General features: G+C 36.6%; 1 protein-coding gene across 1 annotated transcript in view; it reads left to right on the top strand.

Annotated features, from left to right (window-relative positions):
* The window catches only part of MMP16 (matrix metallopeptidase 16), a 164,574-nt gene that overhangs the window by 75,770 nt on the left and 76,497 nt on the right, over positions 1-12,307 (top strand). Inside the window, exon 2 of the mRNA XM_059474285.1 lies at positions 7,008-7,156. Coding sequence (XP_059330268.1) covers positions 7,008-7,156 — 149 coding nt within the window. The remainder of the gene's footprint in view (positions 1-7,007; positions 7,157-12,307) is intronic.

The following is a 12,307-nucleotide window of genomic DNA, read 5'->3' on the forward strand; positions in this document are numbered from 1 at the left end:
AGACTTTGCCAGAGATTTCTATTAGTGATTGAACAAAATTTCCCTGAGCAACTAATGAACAAGGTCCACATTCTGAAGTCAGTTATAAATGTGTTAGAGGAAATGATCAAGAGTTTCTTTCCAGGCCATGGATTTGTGTCAGAGTTTTACCACTGACCCACTCTCCACACAGACCGTAGAAGTAGTGAATAAACAATGTGGCTTCTGCCTTTAGAGCTGTGAAGTGTCTGATCTCTGTTCCAGGCACATTTCAGTTGCTGAAGGACAACAGTGCTATATGTAGACCCCACATCTGCTGCTTGCTGGTGGGTTCCCATCTGCCTGGGATCTGTAAATGGCTCTGGCCTGGTGCTCCCGACAGCTCTTCTACACCTCCCACTTCTGCTGCTCTCAACCACATTGATTTTCCCATGTGTAAATGTGGCAGTAGAGGAAATTATTTAGAATATTTAAACTAAACTTGAATTACAAATGGGAGGAATTAAGCACACAGTTTTGAATACATTTTGCCTTTTTACTTTTGTTACTCCTTGGACTCTGAGTTTGAATTAAAGTCACTTACAATGCAGAGCTTCTGGATTTGGGCTGGAGCCTTCATTCTTGAACTGCCTCTGACTGAGAAGTATCCTTTTAAAATTATCTCTGTCACCATACATGTGAGTGGCGACATTCCAGAATTTCACCTCTCTGCTGACATGCAGTATCATGAGTTAGTAAATCTAGTTTTCTGCTGTTGGAAACTAATATAGTAAGATTGTTCAGTTTCACATCTAACTACATCTAACTACATCTAACATTTTGTAGTTAGAATGCTGAAAAATCAATAGGCAGATACAAAATACAACAGTGGAGGTGCCTCAGTTAATTTTGAACTGACTAGATGCAGCAACACTGAACCCAGTGAAGCCAAATTTATTCTCTTCTGTGACCCACTTTGAGGTCAACTGTATCTAAGTATTTACTGTAGTGCAGGCTGCAACCTAGATATCCCACAGACTTGTTTGAATTATTATGTCCCTGCTACAATTTTTGAAATCCCCAGTAAATATTACTTTTATTAATGTGTCTAAGAATGTTCCAGTGTCACATGTAAATTGTTTCTTGGGGGGGTGTTGTCACAATAATTCACAAGAAAATAGGTTTCTAGTTTAGGAAAATATAGAACAAAACTTTGCAAGTTGGTGTTTTGACCTTTTCTTTCTGGCATGTTCAAAGCAATAAAAAACATAATTTCTTGGTCTGAAGATGCTTCCTTCATTTTAAGATCTTTTCCACGCTACTACAGAATTTACAAGAAATTTATTTGTTAGTTAGCTTCAGTGTACTCTGAACATGCAAGCCGATTTTTTAATTGTTAAGGATTAATTATCTCAAAACCACAGGCACTAAACCAATCATGATCATTAAACTTCTGTTTTATCTATCATAATTCTTATTTTCATTCTGTAGACATTACTGCTAGACTAGGTAGAGTGTCCTGGACTGTGTGTGCTTTTTCTTGGAAGTATTTTCCTTCCTAGCTGTATGCCATGCACTGTATACCCATTCACATCTGTGTGTTCTGTTAAGAAGAAAAAACACCACTGATGGAGAACTGGTGGCACTGGAGGCAAGAGGAAGGAAAGACATCAGATTTCCTATAATGCTCTGTGTAAACACTTTGGTTTACTTCTGACTATCTGTCTATCAAGTTGCCACTGAAAAGTCAGTATTAGCTGCCGTAGGAGGGTCTGTAATTAAACCACACCATTAGCCATGATTATTTGACCTAAATGAAGAAATAATTTAGTCATATGGATACTAATTCTAGAGCTAGCTTATTTATCCTTACTATAGTTAAAGCCTTCAATCCCATTCAAAATTACATCAGCACTTAAACTACTAAATCCTGGGGTGATTGTGTAAGTTAGAATTATAAATGTTTCCTTTTTAAAATACAAATCTGAATTACTCAGACACTTAAAATATTTTCACTTACAGTGTCTTTGGTGGAAATATAGTAAAAAACAGAAGTCAAAATATTTTGAAATTATGAAATATCACAGTTTTACTCAGTAAAGATAGGAAGTCTGCAGATAAAATCTAAAACAGGAATAGGAACACATTATTAATAATTATACGCAGCTGCACTACTGAAGATATTTATGAAATTGTTTTTATTTTTGCTTTACTAGACTGATTTACTAAGCCTTCAGGTTCATAGAACATAATTGTATTGTAGCTTATACAATGTGTTGTCATTCAGGAATGTGAGTAATTTGTCACTAAGCTTTCTTCTCTCTTAGAAATCAGTAATCTATCTGAAACTCTGAGTGTCTTAATAATATTCTTGTTTAATCTTTAATGATAATACATCCATTTTCTTTGTTCTTAATAAGAGTTTGGTGTCGACATACTGTTTTTCAAATCAATCTTTCTTCCTAAACAAGCAAAGATCTGAATGATTAGGATCCCTTGGTGTGTTTAATACACTTTAAGTTAGCCAATTCTTTATTCTTTAGAGGAGAAAAAAAATACAGCCATGTGAGAAAGTTCTATCTGCTCCACAGCCAGATGATCCACATAGCACAGCATAAGTAGCAGTTACAAACTAAAATGAAAATAGTTTTTTTCATCATGTCATTAAAAAACCCCAAACCCTAGGTACCTAGTCAATGACATCCAAAATCTGGAAGGTGGTAGAGCTCATGTGCTGAGCACTTACAGGTTCCATGGATGCCTGCAGAACTGTCAGGTCCTCAACAAACTCCTGTCTATAGATTTCCTCACCAGTGGATTCTGTTTCTCGGTTTTTTTTACAATTATGAGAACAGAAAGTGGAATTAGGCTGAAAAAAGTTTTCTGGTAGGAAAAAAATGTGTAAAACATGGATTTAAAATTTTAAAATGTATAAATGAATGGGACATAAGCCTTGAAGTTCTGTTATTGAATACAAATATTTTAGGGTAATTTTATTTGTGGTTTTTCTGGTATTTTTTGTTTCTCTTCCAAAATGAAATATTTGGTCCATATTCTTCTGAATTACTCCTAACACTACTGCTATACTCCAGTGTTTGTTAATAGCCCAATAGTAGGAAGTGACGTAGTCCAAATCTAGTGCAAGCAGATGCTTAGTAAAGATAGATTTTAGCTTCAGGTTCTCTGGAGGTTAATGCAGATAATGAAATATGATTAAGCAAAAGAGGTGTCTTTAGTTCATTTTTAAAATATTACAAAGAGTGACATCAGGAAGTTCAAATACATAAAAGGCTGCTTCAGAAGGGAAATAATTGGTTCCCTTTACCTGTAGCAGGTAAAATAAAAAGTTACAGGCTTTAATTAGTATTAAATCATAGTAAGAAGGATTCAACTCTAAAGGAAGCTTCACAGTGGTGGGATACTAAAGCACTGTACTAGAGGGGGGAATGGTGGAACCTATTGCCTTCCAGCTGTGTTTCTCTGTGGTTACCTGAGAGATACCATGGATCTCATTTTGCAGCAGGACAAGAAAGTCCTGCCCAAAAACTTGTCTTGAAGTAGTAGTATTTTATCTTCTTAAATTGTAGAAAGGAATGAAACATATCACTTATTTGGAGTCTGTGCAAAGGACCCATTGGCATCCAAGACATTGCATGTTAGAGGGATCTACTTCACTATTTCTTTGTTCCAAGACCAAAGATTTCCTCAGGATGAGACTTGCCAAGACTGTCATTGCTAAAGTACCTTAAAGGCAGACTAAGTCTAATTTCACTAGAGGGGAGGGGAAAATTCTTCTGTGTATAATTTATTTTATAGCTTTCCTCAAAAGTACTAGAGCAAGAAAATTTTTTTTCTTTCATTCTCCTTCTCACACTGTTTCTTTTCCTGCTTGCTGTTTTGCCCACCTGTATATTCTGGGCTTCAAGGTAAGTTTCTCCTCTATAGTTCACAGCACTTGGGCTATGAACAATAAAATCTGAGCTGCATATTTCAGATATCTGGTAGTATAGCCAAGGTCCTTCAAAAATTTTTTATTCTTCTTGTAGAAAACTGCAGAACCAGATTTTCTGTCTTTTTTCTTGATTCATTGTCCTTACTCATAAGGACAGAGTAAAGAATTTTGTAACACGGAATGCTACTAGCTCTCAAACATTCACCAGCCTAAGGTCAATTTGTCTGAATTTTCAAAATGAAACTTCCTTTCAGAGTGTCATCTGACTTGCCAGTATGTTGGCTGTGTCTTCTATGCTATTTTGAAGGCTGAGAGAAGACCCAGGTGGTCTACTTCCTTTGTTCAGTGATTGGGGGTGGCTTTCAGGCATCCTGTACTTACCTTGCATGTAAGACTTTTTAGATAGAGAAAGGCTTTACTGTCCTCTCCTGCTGTGTCTGAGCCAAGTCTCTTTTCCTTTCCTGCCAAGTGTGTCTGCAGTGGCACTCTGCTAGATTCCTGTTTGTTCTCCCTGCCCCACTTCTCCCATGAGCAGTAGTCCCCAAGATATTTTTTCTGTCTCTATTAATATCTTTGCTAATTGAGATATCTGAAAGTTTAACTTCTGGCAAGTTTTCTTACTTGCAGCCCCATACTTCTGCCTTCTTCAGTTATGCTGCAGTGAGGATGTTTTTGTGTGGTGAGAGCTGACCTCCCAAGCTTACCGAGCAATTTTGTCTGCCCTTAGCACCTGAGAGCTTCATAAAAAGCCCCGGTCTGTGTCTGCATACCAAGTTCTTGCTGAGAAGGGGCTGTGACATGCTGCTCAGAACTATTTTTCTTGCCTTATTATTTGTTTTGATATCATTGCCTTGAGAAGATGAATATAAAAATAACCCAATTATTAAATGCATTCATTGTAAATATTAGTGCAAAGAGACTGTACATACTACGCTGGAATCAATCCACTCTCTGTCAGGCATTTATTTCTTAGTTCTATGATCTTTTTTCTGCCTAGTACATTGCTCTTGCCAACATTCAGGCTCTGTCTGGCCTTTCAGAGCTATCTTCCAATAATGTAGGGAAGAACAGGCTTCATCTGCAAAGTGGCACATAAACAAAGTTATTTCTGTACTTACCCAAATCTTGCACACCCTTAATGTACACAAGCTCTTCCTTAAAAATGCAAAGTGTAAGAAGGTATGAATATATAACATTGTATGTAGGTACTGATTGTAGCAATTCATTTATATTGTGAATAATAGCATTTTCCCATCTATTAAAGAAAATTTCCTTATTTTGAATGGTTCCTGTATACGGAGATTGTGTGAAGATGAAAGACTTTAGTCTGGGTCTTAATCCTGTCTCTACCTCCCTGTCCTGTTGTATTTCCCTGTTTTGTGGAGCTCACAAACAGATTGTGGGTTTGATCCCTGCAGGCCATTCATTTAAGGTTTGGATTTGATGATCCCTGTGGGTCCCTTCCGATTCAAAGTATTCAGTGATTTTGTGATTCTGTGGTTTTTGAGTTTGTGTGTGAACTGTGAAGGTAAATGTGTGTTTAAGGTAAACATGCTTAAATTAGGAATATCTGAACTCATAACCTAAAGATTTTCACAATCTTTAATTCCAGTTTGATCTTTTACTTACACTGAGCCAATGTTCACCTATAAAGCACATTTGGTGTTAGTAAAGTGAACCTTAATAATAAGTCAATTTGAGGTGATCATCTTCACTGGGTTCATAAAAGGGGAGTGCACCACAACAGTGGTTAACCTGCTGTAAAACTAAAATGGTGGACTTGTCAAGATAAATTTAAAACTGAAAATAGACACATAGGTTGGTGTTAGGCTGCATATAAAGAGTGTACATACAAACAGGTAAAAACCCAGAAGTGTTGTATGAAGCAGAGATCCTGCAAAACACTATAAGGTGTGGTGGGTGGATACTGTTCATTAATGTAACGATTCAGAATCCATAAATTGTGATGTGATATGTTTGAAAGAGGTGGCTGAATCTTATTTTTTGTTTGTTTGTTTGTTTTTTGTTAAAGAACAGATGATCAGATTTATGTGGTTGCAAATATTTTGTTACTGGGGGGAGTGAAACTGCAGCAATACATTTTAACTGAGTCTTTTAAATTGGCAATATATGTACCTTTCATTTCAGTGAGCACTTCCAGCCCTCAAAGGAAAAGACATTTTTAAAGCTTATCCCTGTCCTCGCTTCCTCAAAAGTCTTTCACTGTTTTCTGTATAGTCTTGATTTTGAGAACACATAGAAACCTGATAACTGCAGCTACTTTTTGTGAAATGTTGCCTCAAAAGGACAGCAGGTTTCAGAGTGCTTTTCCAAGGGTTCTTAACATAGTGGCTTTAATCCATAAAGCTTTCAGTAATTTGGACCTCACACTTCCACACAATTAAGAGCATAAGTATTTGGCATTAAGTCCATCTTGCTTTTAAAAGGCAGTTCCTCTTATCAGAGAGTTTTTTCTAAGTGAAGGCAGACTCTGCTACTTTACTATCTCCTGGAAACCTGCTTTGCCTATAAGTATGTGACTTTGATATTATTCTGATAAAGCTGAATGCCTCCCTACCCTCTCTTTCATGTTATTCGAGAGACAATAACAATTTAGTGTAAATGTGTGAGCTATTGTGGATTTATTATTGTAGATGGTGAATAATATTATGTGCCCTGTGGGCAGTCAATTGTAGGTGGCATATATTGCAGATTTATATCTTGTCTGCTTAAAACACTATTTGAAATGCCTAGAGACAGGGTTAGCTGCTTAAGTTGTAGCTTCAAATAAATAAATAAATACATTAAATAAATAATTGAAGCAGGCAGTTTCAGATAATAAAGAGAGATGGCTTCTGGGTAGAAAACTCTGTACGTCTTGCAGCAACAGAATCTTTAATAAAGAAGGTGAAATAAAATTCCCAAAGAATTTCTTATCTGCAGATAAAATAAAAAAAAAAAACCCAAACACCCAAACTAGCAGGACATATACTTGGTGAATTAGAATCTTCTTTCTGTATGGTATACAACTGATTACTAGGGAGCATTTTATTTACCTCTAATTTCTGTTTAATTGCCACTGCACTTGTCATTGCAGGTATGGTTACAAAAGTATGGCTACCTTCCACCAAGTGACCCCCGAATGTCGGTGTTGCGCTCTGCAGAAACCATGCAATCAGCTATAGCTGCCATGCAGCAGTTCTATGGCATTAATATGACAGGAAAAGTGGACAGGAACACAATTGAGTAAGTAACCAGTACTGAACTGCTCTTGACTTTTCTATTTCAAGCAGGGTAAAATAGAACTGGGAAGCAGCAGCATAACTGGAGTACCCAAATAGTGTTGCAGCTTCAGATGGGGAGGTAAATTGTTTCTCTGTTCCTTGCCTTTTCATTTTCTTCAGCTTTTTTATTTCATGGTAGCAGGTCACCACCTGCCTAACTGATGTCTGCCTTCGGGCAAGCGATTGTAAACAAGATATCTCAGGGTTAACTAAAGTAAGGGCCAAAAGGTTATCATTGTGGAAGGGACAAAACTGGCAAGAATCCACAAAATATATCACAGTTGAAGGAGTCTTGTTTTACTGAAAAATCTTTAGTGTAAATTTCTTTATTCTTATTTATTAAATTTGGCAGACTCCACTGGCCCTTTTGTTTAGTGGTTGCTAGTAACAAAAAAACGGTGTGGTGATTTTAACATGCACTAAAATTGAATTCGTTTTGCATGCACTTTGTGATTCTGAAGTTGTTTCAGACTCTGTGTCTGATTTTGGCGACAGAATGGACACAGAGAAACTCTGTAAAACAGTTATTTCAGGACACTTTCAAACAACTCTGTACTATGCCAAATTATAAAAATATGCCAAAAAAAAAAAAAAAAACCAAAACAGAAGACCAGGGATTATTAATACACAATTAAGAGAACATATCTGGGATTAAGACAGCAGGACCAGGGCAGTGATTATGCCCCTGTACTTCACACTGGTGGGGCCTATCCTTGAATCCCCCATTCTGTTTTGGGCCCTTCACTGCAAGAAGGACATTGAGGTGCTGGAGTATGTCCAGGGGAGGGTAGCATGGCTGGGGAGGGGTCTGGAGCATGAGTCCTGTGAGGAGCAGCTGTGGGAATTGTGGCTGTTCAACCTAAATAAAAGGAGGCTCAGGGATATGTTATCACTCTCTATAGCTACCTGAAAGGAGGTTGTGGCCAGGCAGGGGTCAGCCCCTTCTCCCAAGTAATAAGTGACCTGACAAGGCTCAAGTTGCACCAGGGGAGGTTTAGATGGATATTAGGAAACAGTTCTTCACCTACAGGGTTGTCAGGCATTGGAACAGGCTGCCCAGGGAAGCGTAGATGTGGCACTTAGGGACATGGTTTGATGGTGGTTGTGGCAGTGCCATGATAATGATTGGAATCAATGATGGTAGAGGTCTTTTCAAATTTAAACTATTCTCTGATTTGAAGTGCTTGTTGGACTCATTTCAGTTAAATTGTGATAAAGATTATTTTGTGATTTCCGAAAAAGTTACTTTGCTTGAAAAGCAAGCAATAATTCAATAGTGCTGTCACTGCATATCCAACATTTGCTTCAGTGAAATATGCTTCTACTGCTCTAAAATCCTTATTAGGGGAGGAGGGGGGAATTGTCCTTCATTTCCCATTTGCCACCCCCGACCTGATGTGTCATCTTTTGTTATTCTTTTATGGTAAAGTAGCTGACATTAATGATTTTTCTATCATTTAGAGTTTAGGGAAGAGACTACACAAAATGCTGGCAGGATTGGAAAAATCATTTTGTTCCACTGACACATACTCTATTGCATTGAAAAGCAATAAAACAAAGCAGATTTTGTGGCTGCCCTCAGGGGAGGTGAGTTGATCACACATCCCTCAGTTAAGGAATTTAAAGGACCACAGACCATGCAGTGCAATAGCAGAAAATGCCTTGTGAGAGAGCCATGCTCAAAGTATGTTTATGGTGCTCTGCAGGGTGAGCAGTCTGTGCTCTTCCTACATCTTCAGTGACTGGTCTTTGAGGAGAGAGTGCTGCCAGTCACCAGGACCCTTTTCAAGACATATTAGTAGCAGCTTTGTCAGAGACAATATATTTCACTAAAATAGTCTGTTCACAGCAGCACAAAAGAGACAGAAAGGGGTAACCTGAGGAAAAGCAGAGGCCATCTCAATTTATAGTATGAGCTGGAGAATTGACACAAAAAAAAAAACAAAACCAAAATTCTAAACTCAAATGGAGATGGTTAATGTTGCTAACTTGGCATTTTGTCCAGCAAGATTTTCTACACTTCTGCAATTTTAGAGATTAATAAATCCATCTGTGCAGCAATCCAAAATATTAATCTTGTAAAGTGGTGAATGTTGAGTCTTCGAGATCTTTTGATGCATGATTTTCTTCTACACAGAAAGATACATTAATATATTGCAATTCTTAGATACATGTAACTCACGCTGCATTTACTTAGATATTTGGAATCACACTTACTTGAGTCAAGTTAGAAACAGAACTGACTCTTAAAGGATTGTCACACTTACATTGGTGTTGAAAAAGCAAAGCAATAAAAACCTGATTTTTAACTAAATTCTGGCCTCAAGGTACCATCAGTTCACATCACTAAATATTCATGGGAGATATGACTGCATAATAAAGGGTAGATAGTTTTTCAGTTGTTCATTTGTGGCATTATTTTGTAAATTTTTGAAATTTTTTCCCTTTCATTTACACAGAAAATATGTATACTCTTTAGGTCAGAAATATGTGACAGTTTGTCATTTGTTTCTCTGAGATTAATATGCTGTAATAATTAACAATGCTGGTCTTCCAAATAATAAATAAAGCAGGAACCCCATTAAAAATATGTTCCCATCTTATGGAAGAGGATTTACCTGTCTCTTTGACACATCTTGAGAAGAGATTATGATGTGCCTCTTTGTCTTCAGAAGGACAAACAATTTAAAAAGTTATAGTAGCAACTTCATAGGAACTAACTTTGGTGGAATTAACAAAGAAATAATGTCCTACAGCAACAGCACCATCAAATGACTCCTGGGGGGATTTTGCTGCTCTGAAAAAAGATAATCCCTCAATGAGTATTTTGGTACGTGTAAATATGAACAGTGTTCATCCTCTCCCTACTACTCAGCATTCACTTGGTTTTGCTAATTTTTTTTCTCAAGTGTCTTGGAAAGAATGATACATACTTTCCAATGACACTTACTCTTCCAGGGAAGAGTGAGTGGTGGGAAGAGACATCCTTATAATGGTGTAGAAATGTGGGGGAGGTTCTGAATACAAGTACCATGAGAATGGCTAACCCAATGAAAATACTGTCTAATGTTTGCATGGAGTGCCATAGTATTTTCTGTATGTAATTTATATATTTTTATTATATTGTTTTATATTATTTTTTATTTTATATCATTTTTCATGAAACATTGACTGTGTTTCATGAAAAAGAGACATTTCTAAAATGGACCCACTGTTGGCATTCCTGATCTTCTGCGTCCCTAAAAGAAACATTGTAGAAAAAGACTAGTTGTTGTCTTCTTTTAAAATTGCTATACACATTCCCAAGACTTGTTTTGCACTTTTGAGGAGTACACTGCAAACTTCCTGATGTACAGGTGCAATGGTCTTGTATAGGATGCTGACTAAATCTGTGCAATTATAACGAAGCTTTCATTTTATTCTAATGTCATCCTTTAGAAATAAATGGCAAATATGCTTATTTCAATGCTTAGATGAACTTCTAACCGTGTTCTCTGCTGTTTATATATTAACTGTCAGTCACAAAGTAAATTCTGAGCTGTTGGAATTGATTCAGTAGTTTATTTTCTTAGTAAATTAGTAAATGTTTTTATACAAAAGTATACATAAGGTCTGTACCTCCAGCAAATATTCAATGAGAAGTCTTAAAAAAGGGATCATCAGGGCTGAAATACAATATCTTACATCACTCCTTGCTGTCTCTTATTACTTACCAAGTGTCAATAAAGTCCTGTAATAGCAGGCTACATAAGCAAAGATGCTTTGAAAGATGTTCATGGGGATGTCTTCTCCTCACTAGAAGTTTAAGGGTATAATTAAGTAGTTTTCTTAAATAGACATCTATAATTTGTCCAACCACTAAGCTGAGTTGCAGTAACTCAAGCTGAACCTTCTCTTTTAGTTTCCTTTTTTGCTGTAACTCTGTCCCAAAAAAACCCCAAAGCCCAACAACAACAGAACAATTGTGCAACCTTAGCAGCTATTTTGATAAGGGATAAAGCAGTTTGGGCCTTCCACCAAATTTATAATTTTTAATGTTCTGATGCTGTGAGGGTAAATTTTTTTCTTGAAGGCTTAAGAAAAATAAGAGACAGAAAGAGATTTATCCTCCTAGAAAACAAAAACAAATATGGTTAGGCAACTGGCTTGAGACAGAAGTTCAGTTTCATCTCTCTACTGGAAGAGCATCACAGTTTTGCTGCATATTTTTCTTTTAATCTTTCTAGATTTGCTGTGAGTCTAAAATATTTAAATTTTCCTGACATATATAGTTCCTTAAGATTCAAACTAATGGAGTTAGAAGAGGAATGTGATGTGACACTGTACAGATAGAGAACATTAGTCACAATTAAGCCTCTTTATTGAGTACTTATAAAATATTAATTTTGAAGGGCTGCTGCAGAAAAGATTTCTCAAAGTTCAAAAACGAAGTGATGAAAGAGAGGCAAAATCATTACTTGCATGCACCTTTTAAAAATGAAGCATATTTCAAAACATTTCAAAAACATGTCAAAAAATTAAACTCCAACAAACAATCAGGAACATGGAAAACCTTGATCATATCACGTTAGAAGAAACTATATTTGGGAGGAACATAGAAATCAATGTTTTATTTGTCAATTCCCCCAAGGGAAGACCATATTATGTGCTAAATATCTGGAATGTCATGAGCATTAATAATAATTACTAAGAGAAGTCTTCCTCTTAGTGTGTGTCAGAACAATTACTGTTGAAAAATAAATTCAAATTTTATAGAAACCTAGGGAAAATTTATATGTCTGAAGTTGTTAACATTTTGCCTCATTTCTGTGCTTGAGAATACTGAGCTCCCATACTAGTCATGCACTGGTTTGTTTAAAATTCGACATCTAAACTTAGCTCAGCTAAGATCTAGGTGATAGATTTGGTGATGTTCCAAATCTTCAGCTGCAAATTGCATCTTTCCTTAATTTTTACATGAAGATAATTTCCCATGAGCTACTGAAACACGCCTGCAATGACTTCCATTTGATTTATATTTGGATTTATGTTGTGTGAACTACAGTCCCAGACCTCATGTAACAATAGTAAGAACATTAGTGGTCCAGACAGCAGGACAACTTGGAACATCCCC

The sequence above is a fragment of the Ammospiza nelsoni genome, chromosome 1, assembly GCF_027579445.1.
Source record: "Ammospiza nelsoni isolate bAmmNel1 chromosome 1, bAmmNel1.pri, whole genome shotgun sequence".
Classification (NCBI taxonomy): Eukaryota; Metazoa; Chordata; class Aves; order Passeriformes; family Passerellidae; genus Ammospiza; species Ammospiza nelsoni.